At 49.7% G+C, this 17,939-nt stretch overlaps 1 protein-coding gene across 1 annotated transcript in view; it reads left to right on the forward strand.

Annotated features, from left to right (window-relative positions):
* The window catches only part of slit1a (slit homolog 1a), a gene marked incomplete at its 5' end in the record, with an annotated part of 105,275 nt that overhangs the window by 961 nt on the left and 86,375 nt on the right, over positions 1-17,939 (forward strand). Inside the window, 3 exons of the mRNA XM_080848878.1 lie at positions 10,827-10,898; positions 13,446-13,517; positions 14,383-14,454. Of these exons, the coding sequence (XP_080705004.1) occupies positions 10,827-10,898; positions 13,446-13,517; positions 14,383-14,454 (216 nt within the window). The remainder of the gene's footprint in view (positions 1-10,826; positions 10,899-13,445; positions 13,518-14,382; positions 14,455-17,939) is intronic.

Raw genomic sequence — 17,939 nt, forward strand, 5'->3', positions numbered from 1 at the left:
TTCATTCCCCTCTCCTGCTCTCAAATGCTCGCTCCCAAATTGTTAAATCATGTAGAAAAATTAAGGAAACTCTACTCTTCAAGTGCTGCTTGCAAGCAGGGGGCTCGTAGACGGTTTGAGAAAAGTAATAAACCAAGGGGTCTCAGAGAAGCACGCACTCGTGTGAGGGAGACGAGTTTTCTTGCTGTTCTGTTTTTATTTTCCCTTTCCTCTACACTTTACTGACATTTTAAAATATTAATCTTGCAATCAGTTCTGAGGAGGACTGCAGGATGAAATAGATCTATTTTCAGTTTGAGAGCGGTTCAGTCAACCCCCACGTGCACGTTAGAGTAAGGAACAGCGGCTTGTCACAGGTTCATCTCCTGGAGCAGAGGGAGAGAGATGAGTGAGAGAGATGGAGGGAAAGAGATGGAGTGAGAGAGGACTGCATTTTTCATGTGTTTTCAAAGATACATTTCCAAGAACACCTTTGTTGGTTTGGTTGGTTGGGCTGTTGCTTGCGTACTGTGCGCACCTGGTGGTTCCGGAATGGACTTTTGAAAAATCGTGCTCAAAGTGTGGTGCTCCTGTATATGAGAGGCCCTTTTCTGTGTCATGATTTTCATTTGTGTGTGTGTGTGTGTGTGTGTGTGTGTGTGTGTGTGTGTGTGTGCATGCATAGGGTCATGTGGACGTGAGTTGGTCTCCATGGATGGATTACTTAACATGGGAAGTATTCCCTTCGTGTGGAGCCGTTATATGGGGGTCATTCATCAAGGTGATTGCGCAAGTCAAATACACGGCATGCTAGTCCCTAGTGACCGGTTGAAAAATGGGTGATGCTGTTTTTTTTTTTTTGTCCCCTTTCATTGAGTTACAGAGTGGGGGCTGATTAGTCTGTATTGGTGTTGCTGTTGTGCTTTGTGATGGCAATAGAGGACATGTTCCTTTTTCTTATGTAGAATCGTGTGAGGAAGGCAGGTTGTATTTTTTAAAACCTACAGCGACTTGTTTATTCAGACTGCCTCTTTACCCCAGCTTATTCAGTAGCCAGAGATATTTTGGTCTTGTCAATTTGACCGTCGACATACTTTAAAACTTTTTTTTTCATACAAAAAAAAACAAAAAAACGTACAGAAAAAGAAAACAGATTCTTTTTTTTTTTGGCTGGTGTGTAACTGTCAGCTCATTTAGAATGAGAGAGACAGAGAAATAGAGAGAGAGAGAGAGAGAGAGAAAGAAGGAAAAAAGGGTTCTCAGACATTCCAGCTCCAGGGCCACGGTGGGAGAGGAGAAGAGAGGAGGAGAAGAGAGGAGGCCTGAGGGTTAAGGCACAGCTGTGTCACCTCCTGCTAGTGAGGAGTCCACTCCCTCTGCCTTAAACTGGCAAGACAGCGCGACTCCGGTCGCCGCGATTGCAACAGACAGCCTATCGGGGAAGTGATTTGCTGGGCAGTCCTGGCCCCCTCCATGGACAGTCCCAAGCTAGCCCTTATCCACACTGACAAGGGTTTGCAAACGTGACGACTGTGGGGGGTTGGAGGTGGGGTGGAGTTGAGGAGGAGGAGGATGGGGGGGAGGTGAGGCAGTAGTCAGAAAGTGGGAGGTGGAGGGGGATAGAGGTGGAGGTTTAAGGTGTAGGGAGCTGGGGGGAGGTGGGCGGTAGAGAGACAGCAGAATCCCATTTGCACTTGTCAAAAAGCGTTTCGATCAGAGCTGACCTTTCCACGCCTTAGACAGATTCTATAATGAGTGTGTGTTCAGCACCATGTGCACCACTCTCGGTCTCTCCCTCCCTCCCTCCCTTGACCACGGAGCCCTCTCCAGCTCCCCCAAATCCCACACCCCCCAAAGGCAAGGTCTCCCCATTAACCTACCGTCCATTCGGAGCCCAACAAGGGCTCCACAAAGCTTCAACAACTCTCCTAACAAAGTAAAGGTACGCGAACATTTTCCTAGCGATCGGCTGCTTTGAATGTAAAGTGCTCACGAATGCACGGCGGTCAGGTTTCACTCCAGTTGGATGTGGAGAATGTGCATAGCATGCTCTCTGTTGTTTAAATCATTGCCCTCCGCTCCGCAGCATAGCTCTCTTCTCATACCACAGCTCTACCACCATCCCACTCTCTCTCTCTCTCTCTCTCTCTCTCTATTCCCCTCCCTCCCCCCTCTCTCTTAGTCTCTGTCCCAGTCCTTCTGGTCTCCATATCTCTTAGCATGAGGCCAGATTTCCCCTCCTGTTGCGATCCTCTGTCTTATCTGTGTTAGTGCATCTATTTATATGTGGTTAGGACGCTCAGGAGCAGAGATAAAACAGAATCTGATTTGTGTCAAGTGTGAGAGAGCCGAGGGAGGGAGGGAGGGAGGGGGGGGGGGGTGCCTCCTACAGTCACAGGATTGGCCAACGCAGCGCCGTCAGTGCGAGGGAAAGAGTTTGCATTCTGCTTCGTTGTCCTCCACCATGTGAAAGACGCCTCTCTGTGGGCCTTTTTCTTGGTCAGTTGTTTTTTAAAAATATTTTTTGCTGATGTCTGCCCTGTCGTCGCAGTCTTTAGGATGGTGGCCTGTCCAGCTTCAGCACATTTTTTTTTATTTTTTTTTAAATTACATTTTTTTTATTCCTTCATTCTTTTGCCTCAGCCTCACCAACTGAACCCAAACAAACCACAGCGTGGGCCGGAGCCCTGCGATCCCAGCAGATCCGCGGCCCAAATCTCTGGGTGTGTGCTCCGCTTCTTTATGTAGCGTTGGCATGTTCAGTGTATTCCCAACATCTCTGGGTGTGTGCTCCGCTTCTTTATGTAGCGTTGGCATGTTCAGTGTATTCCCAACATCTCGCCCTAAAAGCACGGAGGCGTTTTTTTTTTTTTTTTAAAACACTACTTGTGATATGAGGGATAGCGGGAACCCATCCAGTGAGGGTGAGCAAAGGCCGAATGCCATATGCACACACCCCTAGAATGAGTAAATAAATAATGGAATAAATAAATGTCTAAACGAGTGGTTTGGAGCCGAGAAACAAGAGATTCTTTGTGCTTTGATGGTGAGGATGGTGCCAGGCTACGCCTCTGGCGTTGTTGGCACCATCACTCTGTTGGAATAACTGACAGGCCTTTATGTACCTGATCCATAATTTAATCCAGACAGGACCGGACAAATCCCCTCGCATCAGGGGAGGGAAGCGAGGGTGGGAGGGAGGAAGGGAGAGAGAGAGGGAGGGAGAGAGAGAGAGAGAAAGAGAAGAGGGAATGAAAGAGATGGGATGCTGATGGGGGACCTTGGCAGCCAGGAGAGGTGCTAATAAGCTATGAAGGGATTAACACACCCAGGACAAAAGCACAAAAATTCGTCCATTTTGCCAGGAGTAAATGAATGTATAAATGTGATTTAGAGAGGAGGCATAATCACCTCCCCTGTGGCTTCATCTCTCTCTATTTCTCTCTCTCTCTCTCTCTCTCTCTCTCTCTCTCTCTCTCAGTCTCTCTCGTTCTTTCTCTCTCTCACAGTCTCTCTTTCTCTCACAGTCTGTCTCTCTCTTTCTCTCTCTCTCACAGTCTCTCTCTCTCTCTTTCTCTCGCTCTCTCTCTCTCTCTTTTTCCCTCTCTCTCTCACAGTCTGTCTCTTTCTTTTTCTCTCTCTCTCACAGTCTCTCTCTCCATTTCTTAAATACATTAACATAATTCCTGAGTACATCGTATCTCTCCCTCAGTCATTTTTTAACGCCGTTTTTATAGAGGTCATAATGTTGGGAATGGTAATAATTCTGGGAATGTTTATCCCTATGATGGCAGTGTAAATTACAGGGCTGTAGACCTGCTTTACTGCTTTGTAGCTTCTTGTGGTCCCTGGAACTCCATGCCTCGACGTTCAACATGTGCTACCTGGCCTCCTTTTGTTTTGCAACTCACCGTGCCTCCACTCCCCCCCGAAACATGTGTCTATGCAGCAGCCATGGCCAAATGAAACTTAGTGGTGATGCCCCTTGGCATACACGGTGCAGCGGATTTGGACTGGCGGGCTTTATTCACAGACAGAGCCCCGGCGGTGGTGCTGTTATGTGTTGTGGCTTGGCTCCTGCAGGATTAGGTGTCAGGCCGTTTTGGGGGGAGACTAGGGAAGGGCTCTTTGTCATTGCCGAGGGTGCTGGGTGCCAGACACGCTGGGCCTGGAGAAGTCGCTGTGTGCCATTAGAGCATTCCTCGATGGATCTGTCACACGTCGGAGCCCAGATGAGCGGCCACATAAAGCTGGCAGTGGCTCGGCTTCAAAGCCCGGGCCGTGTGTTTGACACAGTCGTTGGTCTCAGCTCCATTAGCCAGGATTCCGGATAGGATGAAGCACTTTACAGGAATGTTTTTTTTCCCCCTTCCCGTTAATAGTGATTAAGAAAGTGTCGTCGTCCCCTTGGTCTGTGACCACATTGTCTGGAGATTCCTACTCACTCCCCCTGAGCTGTGTAAGGCTGGCAGGGTCTACCTCCAAGTTTGGGCTGATATCTTGTTATACGTTCTCAGAAGACCCCCACCGCAACCGTAACTTGGAGTTCCGGACGAGCCAGTCTCCAAGCGCTCAAACGCCCTGCTGGCACAGTCTAGAGTGCGTGCAAAGGTGAGCGATAGAAACCTCCAGAACAGTGCTCAGCGGCGCGTGAGAGAGAGGCATATGGAAATGTGTCTCGGCCCCGGCGGGAGGTGCCATTCGTTATGTTTACAGTGTGGGATCAACAGCCATCAAAGGCTCGGCTCATCCACTTGCATCTGCCACGCAGTGGAGGCAGCAGGCAGCGGGCGAGAGACGGCGACTCCCACGCAGTGCAGCCCCCGGCACCGACGCCCCTCCACATACCCAATCCGGCATCAAACGCCACAGAGAGAGACACTGCATCTCCTCGCGCTGTTCGAGATAGATCCTTCCACCAGCTGTAATCCCATCAAGAGCTTCACGAGAGCATGTGTCTGCAATTGCTCACTCACCATGCTCTCGCCCTGCCGCTGGACCATCGCACATTTGGTCTTACCGTGCCAAGGTTGTGTGTGTGTGTGTGTGTGTCTGTTTTTAAAACGCATTCCGCTGATAACTTTCAGGTTTGGCAGCCTGACTAAGCTCTGCAGATGTCTGACTGATTAAGGACAAAGCCAGACGATCTCTTCCCACAAGGCTCCCAACCTCCCCAACCTCCCCAAGTTTCTCTATGTGGTTTGTTATATCCCTGTGGTTATGACAGCGGTATGTAATCATTTGGATAATTTGCCTGATTATTTATATAGGCTTGATGAAAATGACACTCACTCCTTCATTCTTACTGAAGGATCTGGTGCTTTAACCCCCTTTTTTTTTTACCTCCACCGCTTCCCAAACACCGTGAAGCGATTTGCCATCTGTCTAAATTCTGTTTAATACTTCCTAATCACAATCATATGAGACTCTTATTTTCTCTCTCAGTGGCGTTAAAAGCCTGCTTTATTGTCCTGATCCCTCAGAACTCAATAACAATAGGCCTGATCCCAGATCTGCCTTTTTTGTACAACTCCAGGTTCATTTCACACATGGATGAGTCTCCGGGTGACCTTGGCTGGTGTGTAGGAGTGGGAGGGGGGAGTCGGGGGCTAGTGATTTTGCACATTGGCTAGCGAGCGTGGTGTGAGACTGTCTGACTGCAGACGGGACCCTACCTGACAAGAGTCTCATTCCCCCTGTATTCCGTCTGGGCTGGAATTGAGTTTGTGCTCCCTCTACACCCAGGGTCATTTGAGCAAGCCAATTGCAGGTCAATGCTGACAGGATTGATTACCTTACAATACTTTTTACTGGCCCTCCTCTGGGATAGGTATTGGGAGGGGGGGTGGGGGGGGGGTGTTGACATAATGCTTATCGAACGCACAGCTGCAGTCACCCTCTCAAACGGTTTACTGGCTCTGATCTGTGAAAATTTGGATTCTTGGGGAAGGGAAAAAAGAAGCAGTCCTGATTGCATTTGTTAAATGATATGGCCTTGTTCAGCTACCGTAGGCTAACATTACCCCACTCCTCAGCAAATTACCCATTGGACGCTTTTCCAGAGTGATCTAAGCGGCCTGTCAAACCGATCCATTGTGTGCGCCGCGTTTGCAGACCCACCCAATTATCTGCCTTTCTTAGCTGATGTCTGTTTGCCTCAGTGACCTCATTGTGTGAAGGTCATGGGAAGACATTTCAAGATTTTATTACTTGTGTTGTACCCGGTTGTTGGGTGTCAGGGCATGATTCATCTTGTAGAACGCTGCTCTCTTTGCCCCTGTTTTTACTGTTATGCCAGCCCATGCCAGCACAGTGGAAAGTGTAATATTGCTGTGGGTGAAATAACAAGAACCAATCCATACAGGAATCTGAAAAAAAAAAAAATGGAGACAGCAAGTTCTCAATTTCAGCAGCGTGAAATGTGATGAGATAGGAGCTCTTGGATGACGACTCAAAGCGCTCCAAGTGGGTTTCCTCTTGTTATTGTCGTCCCTTGCTGCTCTGAAGGTAGCCTCATGGTGATGACGGCAACGGTGGTCCCCGCGCAGACAAGCTCTTAAACTGCGCCGCTATGTAGGTCACTGCCTTTCTCAGCCAACCGGGTTTAGGCTCCAGCGCTGGTGCTGCTCCCCCGGCACAGAGCGCTCTTCTGCCCAGCCCCTCTTACACACACACACACACACACACACACACACACACACACACACACACACAAACACACACACACACACACACACACACACACACACACACACACACACACACACATGCTTGCGGATGGGTCCAAATGGACTCGGCAGGCCTGGGACCCGTCAGAGCTGTCACCTCCATCTGCCGTCAGGGGAAACAGTGGAACTGACAGACTGACACACTGTTGCTCTCGGGAACGGACCACTGGTGGGTTTTGTGGGGGGTGATGTGTGCCTGAGGCATTGTAGTCTTTGACTTTAACCAGATCTCCAGTGCCAGGATAAAAAGACAGATGGGGTGGGCTGTGAGACTGGCCAATTGGTCAGGCCAAGGCCTGTACCGGGAGCTGCGGCATGCTTGTGTGGGCTGGCATTTGGGAGCCCGTGTTCACTTTTGCCTGATTTGTTCTGATCCGGTTCAACATGCATTGGAAGAGTCTGTCTCTCAGCGTCAGCCAGACCCACCAGGTGCAGCGATGAAGGGCTGTAGCGTCCTATGCATAGACGTTCGTCTATCAACTGTTATTAGAAATCCCGGGGAAGGCCTTCGCTACCTACCTGTGGGGTAGCCCACCTTAGCATACAGTAGGCTTCATTAAGGATGCTCTGACATCCACTTAGCTGTGATGTAATTCCCAGCGTGTGGCCCAGGAGCCCGGGGATAAGCAGCTTGCTCTCCCTCAGCAAGGCACTGGGCGAGCGCAGCTCCACTGACCTGAAATCATCCTGCTTCCTCTGCCCCTGCCAGCCTAAAGCTGTTCCCAACAAATGGCTCTGCACTAGCCCCACTATTGCCCTTGGAGGTGTCCCAAAGAAAACAGGCTCTCTGGTGTCATTATTTGTACGGTGTATGTTTGTGTGAGCAAGTGTGTGTGTGCAGGGGTGCAGGGTCGAGGTAGGGTGGGGGTGTGTGTGTGGGGGGGGGGGGGGGGGGGGGTAGGGGGAGGGAGTGTGTGTGTGTGTGTATGTGTGGGGGGTGGACTTCAGTGTATATGTGTGTGAGAGTGTATGTTTTTTCTTGCTGGCCTTGGATTCCATTTCATGTTATATTGCTCAATTCAAAACAGGTCTTGCTCTTGCTCAGGGATTTCCAACAGATGGCAGGAATAAACATAATGAGTTTTTCAACGTTTCTCAGTGGTCTTTGGGAGTTTTGGTAGATGGGGGTTTATGGGGAACATGAAACATCCAGGTCTCCCGTCCTGTCACCCTGGGAAACAAGTGAAGGAAATGTTGAAAGGCAGTAGGATGTCTCTGACTCTCTCTCTCTGTCTCTCTCTCTCTCTCTCTCTCTGTCTCTCTCTCTCTCTCTCTCTCTCGCTCTCTCTCTCTCTCCCTCTCCGTCTCCCTCTCTCTCTCTCTCTCGCTCTCTCTCCCTCTCTCTCTCTCCCTCTCTCTCTCCCACACATGTATGCAAAGAGTTTGATACATCTGGGAGATGAGGAATGCTATTGCATGCATGGCTGGTAGTGCTCTGCCTGAGAGACTGTTAGTGGACAGACAGTGCTCTTACACTTCTACAGTTTCACCGAAACACTGAGCCATTACGACAGGCCCGTCCCGCCCGTCCGCCCGCCCGTGGCCGTCCCCCCACACTCTCCTCACAGAAACTCTATGTACCTTTACAAAACTCAGAAAAGTTTCCTTTTTTTTTTTTTTGCTCTATTTAAAAAGGTTTGGGACTTTTTCTTTCATTTCACCCTTTTTCCAATCTTTATTTTATCAAGGATTGGGGTAGGTGGCAGAGCTCTGTGACAGACCTTCAGGATGTGTCTTTTAGAGAATCTCCTCGCTTTGATGTGAAATCCAGCTGCTCTCTTTTAACCTGGAGGCTACTGCTGCAAAGCCCCCCCCCCCCCCCCCCCCCCCCCCCCTTATAGATTGGAGCCTCACTGTGGCTCTGGACCGTGGAGAGAGAGGTTTGAAAATCGCTCCCTGAGGTCCTGACCCTCACTGAGCCGGGCTCTGCACATTAACTTCCCCAGCAGCGAGCCTCGCTTCCTTCCCAGAGCGCTCACCCAGGCACAACCCCTCTCCTCGCTCGCCTCGGGGGCTGCCGCGTCGCTCGCTCTCTCTGGGCCAAAACTCTTAATCCCTGTGGATTTAGACGATTCCTGAACTTGCATAACCACTTCCATGCGAATGTGTCTTGATCCGCGAGGCTGGCCGGGTGTATCGAATAACGCAATACCCCCCCACCCCGCCCCCCCCCTCACTTGATGTGCGGTTAATAGGCTTGTCGCTCGCTGTTTTACGGTGCCGTGTGTGTGTTGGGGAAGACAGATGCCTGTCTAATTGGAAGCAGTGTACGGACGGACAATTGCTTGTTTGTGAGCCGGTGCCATTCCCCCACAGAGACTCGGAAGGCCCCTCTGCCCGTCCTGCTGCTCCTGGGGGTGTGATCAGACGAGGCCACCCGGTAGATCTGTCCTTGGGAACCCGGGGAGAAGCTTGGATTAAGCACCTGTAATAAACAGCACATGTGAACATCGGGCCCCCGCTAATGAATCCCAGTCTATTCTTTATTTCCCGCACTCGATGCACCTGTGTACACAGACCATCTGTCCGTAATGGCCGCTCTCTCGCGCCGTCCCTGGAGTGGTCATTAGGCGCGAGGCTGAACCGAGGAGGAGAGAGAGAGCGAGGGAGAGAGAGAAAGAAAGAAAAAACTGCTAGACTTTAAGCACATGATTCGAGAGCGAGGCTTTTTCTTTTCTGTTTCTGTCTTGTTTGTTTTATAAGAGGAAGATGGGGGAGGGGATTCTCTGCAAAAATGGGGGAAACCACACAGTCATCAGCACCAACTTCTCATCATGAATTCAGATAGATGGATGCATACAATACATATACACATACATCTTCCATTAGATACATTGATTTCAGATTGGTGTTATTTGTCCCTGTGGCAGGGTAGCTTTGTGTTTGTCTCCTCTCTCTCTGTCTTGTTCAGCCGTTTACTTCGCTGAAGTTTTTTGGCTGGTGTTTGCTCAGGGGGCTTATCACTTTGCAGACGATGTGCTGTGTCCTCGCAAATGCATTATCACAAACCCCAAAGTGCTCTCCCTTTGCCGATGTCTGTGTGTGTGTGTGTGTGTGTGTGTGTGTGTGTGTGTGTGTGTGTGTGTGTGTGTGTGTGTATCCCAAAAGTGTCACACCCCCTCCCGGTTTTAAACCTCACCACTTTTGTGGGACAAGGTTTGCACAGGGGGTCTTAAGTGCCTGGATGCAAACATGACAGGTCTCAAGCCTCCATGCAATCCCCCTCAGACAGGGTTGTGCACAGCAGGAGGGGATGGCCAGATGATTAACTCTACACTCAACTTCTCCCACTCCCTCTTTCTCCCTGTCTCCCATCCTCTCTCCTCCCCTCCCCTCCCCTCCCCTCTCCGAGCCCCTCCATGGGGCTCCTGCTTAATCCCCCTTTTGTGTTGGAGCTGGAGATATCAGAGGATGAGGTGAGGCTAGGGTGGACCCCCAATTCCAAACCGTGAGGAATTCTTAAGTGGGTGTGTGCTCTTTACTGAAGACACTGGGGCAAGCGCACACCCGCTGTGCTGGTCCTGAGCTCTCAGCTGGTCAGTGGTCATAAAGCACTTGGTGGGTTATAAAGCACTTTAAATTACCTGGCTGGCTGTAGGATCTAAATCTCAGCTGAGGCCTTCAGACTCGTGGAGGCTGTCCAGTCTGATTCGGTCCAGTGGCGATGGTGGCTGTCCATCTCTTTATCAGCTCACAGACACACACTCGTCTTGTCATCTCTCTCTCTCTCTTTCTCTCTCTCTCTGTCTCTCTCTCTCTCTCTCTCTCTCTCTCTCTCTCTCTCTCTCCCTCCCTCCCTGCCCCAAACACAGCCCAAAATAAATGTAACATGCAAACTGTGTGGCCTGTCTATCACAGCCGTATACAATCTGTTGTCGACTTACTATAGACACTAGTAGACTGAGAATAGCAGTTTGGGCATTTGTGAGTGTGTGATACTTATTTCCTCCTACTTGTACTGCCTCCCCGTCTGCCATTTAGTCAGAACAGTATCCAGAACTGGGTATCAATAGACGATTCGATGTTGTACAAACCCACTGATATCTATGTAAGTGACTCCAGTGGAACTGTTCCCCGGGGGGGAGGCACGCTGATTAATATTTCATGTTTCTCTTGCAGGGAACTGAATGGAAATAACTTCACACGCATCATCAAGAATGACTTCGCTGGACTGAAGTACCTCCGAGTCGTGTAAGTGATCTCTAAAATGAACACACATGAAAGACAAATCACACGTATGTGGGCGGACCCGAGTGACTGACCACATGGCAGCAGTGAAGCAGCAGAATGTTCTGCGGTGACCTTTGACCCCGTTCTACCGGTACAGTCCTGGGCTTGTGAAGTGAGAATGAAAAATGTTATTTCAGGGGAATGGAGACTTGGAGAGCCCATTAGGCTTTTTGTCCAGTCTCTTCACTGTGGCATGGAGTGCACTCACACTCATGTTATTTTCCACAAGCACACCCATCATCCGTTTCTACAGCAGTTGAACTCTATAATGAGGGACGTTGTTGTATAATTTCAAAGCATAAGAGTATTTCAATGACTATTATAAATGACCTGTCTATGACTTCGATTAACGTATCTATACTAAAATATGTATATTTTAATATTTTAATCTTTGTATTTTAGATTATTTCGTTATTTCCCAATGTCTGCTAAATGTAAACCCATTGCAGTGAAAAGGGAAAATGCTTTGTAATGTCCTCTGGGTATTTACATTGCCCCTCCTGTCGAGCTGCTCAGGTGTTTCCCACCTTAGTCTACCCCTCTCTGGAGAACACATACCTACCTGTCATGAACTTATCACTAGCAAGGTGTAAAGAGCCCTGCACAAGGAGCACCAGAGACGGGGCTTACTGAGTTGTTTGGCCGGGCCCTCAAACCACTGCCTGACCCCTGACGCTCCCAGAGGAGCTCCAGGGCAACAGCTCCAGCCTTCACACCCCTGGCCCCCACCCCCACCCGCACCTCCGCCCCACCCCTACCTCCACCCTCACCTCCACCCCCACCTCCACCTCCAACTCCACCCCCACCCTCCCTCCGGCCTCACAACCCCAACCACCCCTGCCCCGCCTCTCCGCTGCTCCTCCCCGGCTATGAAGCTTAGGGCAGATTGTCAAAGCCCAAGTGGCAGTGTAGTGCAGGCGGGCAGGCAGGCCACTCTGTTGTTCCTGACCTCTACGAGTCAGCTGGCTTTTAGACAAACAGACGTGCGCACTCTCACTTTCCACCAGGGGCAAGCCCACAGGAAAGCGGGTCTAGGCTTACAGTCACAGACGCAGGCAGAGAAGCCAAACAAAGGAATGGGTGGACACGGCCAGTTCCTCCTGATGATTGAGTCAAGATTCTGGTACATTCTCTCTTCGCTGCCTGCCACTTACAGTAAAGGTAGTGAGGTTAGTGGAGAATGACCATGGCAGTAATCTCCACTTACCCTGAAAGCACAGCCAGGCACAACTGTCTAAGCCTTGAACATGTTACAAAAAGCAGAAATGTTTATACGAAAGATCTGAGTTAAATTGCTCAGGAGACTGACTCCAAGGCGGCCAGATCTCATCTGTTTTTTTTCCCTCTCACTCTTGAACTTATCCTTCACTGCTGGCGCGAGTTCATTGGCACATCTGAGACAAATTACACTTTTTATTTATTTGTGCACTGATATATTTATGCATGGCTTATGATCTGTTATTTGCATTTGTACTTGACTCCAAGGAAAGAGAAATCGCTGAATTGCTGACCCTCTGCAAAGGCTTAAAAGGGACCAGCTATGTTCCACGAACAGTCAGACTTTTAGTTGTTGTTGTTTTAATCCTTAATGAAGGTACCCCGCTGTTTGACCTCAGCTCAGATGCCCCTCTCTAGAGGTCACATTATTTTAGCCTTTCTAGAGCTATCTAGTTCTAGAGCCATCACTGTTTTTTACTTTCAAACATGTTTTTTTCATGAGTTTGTTTTGGAGAATGTTGCAACAAATATGTGTGTGCTCAGTGGCGAGCGGCCATTGGAGGCCTGTGGTGCTAACCACCGACACGGGCAGGTCTGCGCCCTCGCCTGAGGGAGGCTACCACAGAGACGCTCTCTTTCCCCCCACACACACACTCTCTGAATCCTCTGGTGTATGCCACAACTGGCGGTGTGTCTCTCTCTCCCTCTCTCTCTCTCTCCCTCTCTTCCTCTCTCTCCCTCTCTCTCTCTCCCTCTTTCTCTCTCTCTCCCTCTCTCTCTCTCCCTCTTTCCCTCTCTCTCTCTCCCTTCTTCCCGTCTGGCGCACCTCTCTCCCTCTCCCCCCTGTCCTCTGTGATCACTCTGACCAGAAGACCACACTGAAGAGCTCACTCACTCCCTCACTCACTCACACACTGACCGCCTCAGTCTCGGCTTGGCCTACATCTCCCTCTCTCTCTCTTTCTCTTTCCCTCTCTCTCTCTCTCTCTCTTTCCCTCTCTGACTCCGAATCCACCTTAAGAAGCACTTTCCTGGCTGCCGTCCCTCACAATTTCCTTGCCCTTGCCAATATTCCACAGCACCTCCATCCCATCACCCCTAGACCACAGCGCTGCCCAGGACCTCAGCTCTTCAGCCCCTCAGTTCCCTCTCGCTGGAGCTCTGCGCCAGAGAGCACAGCCACCCATGAAGTGCCCTTTAGCATCTCTTTAGCCGCTGGCTAGCAGACCAGTCCAGCTTCTGCCACACACTTGGTCACCTCTTGTTCCTTTTTTCTCCTTGTCCCTGCAGGCAGCTAATGGAAAACCAGATTGGAGCCATCGAGCGCGGGGCCTTTGATGACATGAAGGAGCTGGAGAGACTGTAAGTGTTCAGAGGTGTCAGGGTGGAGGTTTGGGGTTAGGTGGGGGGCAGCTGGGGGGAGGAGGGAGGTTAAACTGTGCCACGTACTATTTTACCATCATCCTGAATGACACTGTAAACAGCAACACACACACACAAACACACACACACATACACACACACACACACTCACACACACACACACACACACACACACAGACACACACACACACACACACACACACACACACACACACACACACACACTCACACATGCAAAAACACATGCCTTTGGTTGCATTTGGTCGGCACATTTCATCACCAAGCTCAAAGATATGGTAGCCGCAGTGCGATAGGCCATTGTGAGCTGATATTCCCAGGCAGTGTTTAAGTACCACATCACAGACCGCCTCTCTGATTGGAAGCGCATGGTGTCATATGGACTCAAGATGGGCGAGGGGTCTAATGTGCAGCTGCTGCTTTTAATGTTCAGCGTATTTAAGGGATTTGCTGCGTGAGTCTGACGGGCCTGTCATCTGCTCGCTTAGAAGTAAGTCAGGGGCCATCTGATCTGGCTTGTTATCACTTACACTCTTGAAGGGGCTCTTGCAACAATTACACACAATCTGTCTACAATTCTGTTTGCCATAACATTTACTTAAGCTAAGTAAGTCTTTTTTTGCCCTGTACTTGCTTTGAATAAAAAAAAGAGTGCTTTTTTTTTGCACTTAACATCATGTGAACATTAAGATACACGACCAGGACTTGAAACTGCCAGTTGAAGACAACTATGTCAGCCTTTTTTTACTGCCGGTATCACAGGACTTTGAGTCGAACGGAGACATTTCTATTGCCACGGTGAAGTTTATATCTTTCTCTTCCTCAGGCGTCTGAACAGGAACCAACTCCACCAGCTCCCAGAGCTACTGTTTCAGAAGAACGCCGGCCTTTCCAGACTGTGAGTACCTTTTCTTTTTTTTTTTTGCTAGCTTTGTCGTTCACTCTCTCATTTCACTCTCTCTCTCTCTCTCTCTCTCTCCCATATTTACACTCTATAGCAAGTATATTCTGCTCTCCACACCACTTCCTCCCTCTGAAACACATATCCATACAGACATCCAGACAGGAATTGATTATGTCCGTATCAGAAGCAACACTGATTTTGAATGCTCAGGTCTGGACAGCTCCAGTGTGCCTTGACAGCTTCATGACTTCCCATCCAGCTGTGGGTCTGCTGGAGTACTTGAAGTGGCTCAGTAGGGTGGGCTTCAATGGGCCTGCTTGTGATCTAAGAGGGCATCAGATTGAAGATGTTAAGGATATACATTTCTGTTCTGTGTGGATAAATGTATTTTCAGGATAAGGGCTTTTTGTTTGAAATCCCACCGCCACCCTGCTGCGATCGCGGCCTTACACCCGTACAAAAGTTTTATACGAGTCTGTAACTCAACTCCACCCGGGCAGATAATTGGTGCAGACGGTTTTCCTTCTCCACTGATCATTTCAGTTCAAGTTACCTGTTGCATGTGGGAATAATGAAGTACAGGGACACGGAAAAGCCATTTCCCTCCCTACCCCCCCTTTAAAGCCATTCATGTAACGGCTGCGTCTCGCGTCTGCCTCCCCACACACACGCATACACACACACGCATACACACACACACACACACACACACACACACACACACACACACACACACACACACACACACACACACACACACCACCCACTCCCTGCCAGACCCCTCAAGGCCACAGCTTCGCTCGGACAGCCCGTACACATAACTCTGCGAGTGTGTTTTTCGCAAGGTTGTCTGGAAAGGCAGTGGTAGCAGCAGCAACTCATGATTTGAAACGTTGGCGATAGAAGCAGCTGTTAAAACAATTTGCAAAAAGGAACAGCCTTTGTTAAAAAAAAGATTTGGCCCTTGTTTTTGGAATATCATTTTTTAAGCTGTTGCTCCCTCACCAGAACTTGTCACAAAATCATCCCCTTAATTCTCCTTATCTGTCATCTTCTGAAGAATGGCAGCACACCCCCTCAGCTTTCATAGTAGCCTTTCCCACTCGGTATCCTGTCAGGGGTTTTGGACAAACACGGCAGTGACAGAAGCAATTCTATGTAAGCGAGAAAAGTGAGCATATTCTAATGACATTTTTTGATGTGTTTTAACTAGTCTGACATCTGCTCCATGAGAACACTGAGCCATTACCTTACAGTCTGGCCAGGAGACCTGTTCGCTCGAGTTACAGGGCCATCTCATTTTAGCGTTTTGGGTGATTTTAATACAGTTAAAAGCTTTTTGCTCCCACCGGAAGGCTTGCCTTTGCACTTGCTCTAAGTGCTCACTGGGGCTTGTTAAGGTCTCCCTTTTAATGGCCTTAACAAGAGGGTTTAATGTAAGAGCCCACTGGCCTTAGGTGGGATGTTAACCCAGATGTTTTCTCTAGCATGGACGATTAATTGGCCTCTCTCGCCCGCTCTTTCTTCCTCTGCGAGTGTCCGGGAATGAAAGCGGTTCCCGTGTCGTAAAGGAGCCCATGTGATCCCCAGACTCCATGGTGTGAGGATGGCCCAGCCAGACCGCCGCAATGCTATTTATATGAATGACATAAGAGGCAGCCAGCCATCCAGCCAGTCACACCGCTATGAACACAGGCTCTCTCCCTCCTCTTTCTACCTCTCTCCCTCTCTTTTCATGTTCCTCACTTTTTCTCTTCTTTTCTCTCTCCCTTCCTTTTTCTCTTTCTCTTTCTCTCTCTCTTTCTCTCTGTCTCTCTCTCCCCATTCTTCACCACCCCTTCCTCCTTTCGCAACCTCCAGCCCCCCATGGCAGTAAAGCACAGGGAGAGAGTTTACTTCATAAAAAGAGCGGTGCTGAAATTAGCCCATTAAAAGTCGTGAGTCGCAGTCGTTCTGCCCACTTGTTAATGAGCTGCCTTTTTAATACAAAGAGGTGGCAGAAGGCATGGAATTAATGACCTTGTTTTTTATTTCCTCAGAGAAAAAAAAAGGGGGGGGGCATTGCTCTGACTGTTGGGATTGGGGGGGTCACCCAGAGCTGAGTAAGAGAGAGGGGAGATGGCTGGAGTAGGCTGGGGGGGGGGTGTGAGGGGTAGGGGAGGGGGTGTTTTTTTGTCGTTTTGTTTTTGTTTGGATACCTCTCTCAACATTGTTGTTTCAGATGAGAAAACAAGAGAAAAGTGAACAGCGAGGCATGGAAAGTGGTGCAGCTTGAGGTTCATTAGGGGGAGATGATGGATTCGGCAGAAGCTCCTCGTTACACTGACACATTTAGGGGGGAGAACAGGGTGGAGGCACACAGCTCACGGAACAATAACACTGGGGATGGGGTGGCATCCATCATGGTTAACGACCAGTTGTCCCCCAACCCCCTTTCTCTCTCTCTCCCTCTCCTTCTCCCTCTCCCTCTCTCTCTCTCTCTCCCTCTCTCTCTCTCTCGCTCCTCTCACACCCCTCATGGCCCTCTCTCGGCCCTGTAATCTACTCTCACAGCGTCTGTAATTAGAGAGCTCGCGCTCGGTTCACACTGGGAACCCTCTGGAATACAGAGGAGTGGGATAGTTAGGGGAGGATGGGGGGGAACGCAGCGCCGGCTTGATAGGTGCCCTGAGGGGACGGCATCTGGTTTGGAGAGAGAGGAGAGAGGAGAGTGGAAGGGGAGAGTGGAGAGAGGAGAGTGGAGAGAGGAGAGAGGAGAGTGGAGAGAGGAGAGAGGAGAGAGGAGAGAGGAGAGAGGAGAGAGAGGAGAGAGGAGAGTGGAGAGAGTGGGGCTGGTGATGGTGGAGAGAGTGGGGCTGTTCAGTGCTTTGGGGCTTCTGGTCCATCTCTGTACTGCAGTGGGTGTCTCGTCTCTGGTGGTGTCTGTGGCCATGATCCCTGAGCTAACAGGCAGGGCTTGCTGTGTGAGAGAGAGAGAGAGAGAGAGAGAGAGAGAGCAAGAGAGAGAGAGAGAGAGAAAGAAGAGAGAGAGAGAGAGAGAGAGAGAGAGAGAAGGAGAGAGAGAGGGGGGGGGATGAGGTGGGAAGACAGAAGCTCTATTGAGAGTTTGGAGTACTGGCACTGCAGATTCCCATGTTTTTACTATGTGTGGGAATCCTGATTGCCTATGGAAATATGTCTGCACATTTTAGAAAAGGGAAAAAGAAATCCTGTGTTTAAGTCGCATTATCGCCCCTATTTGCAAGTGTTTGCTCTGAATGGCATCAAGCACCTCTTGCAGTTAACAATCAGCTCTTTTTGATTTGTGGGTAAGCCTGTGAGTTAGTTCATTCACAAGCCTTGTGTATTCTTCGGCAGGCAGCTTGGCTCCAGGCAGAGGGGGAGTGGCGCTAGCAGGGCCGTGACTGTCTCAGCGTGTGTGTGTGTGTGTGTGTGTGTGTGTGTGTGTGTGTGTGTGTGTGTGTGTGTGTGTGTGTGTG

Source organism: Sprattus sprattus (genome assembly GCF_963457725.1).
Source record: "Sprattus sprattus genome assembly, chromosome: 12".
NCBI lineage: Eukaryota > Metazoa > Chordata > Actinopteri > Clupeiformes > Clupeidae > Sprattus > Sprattus sprattus.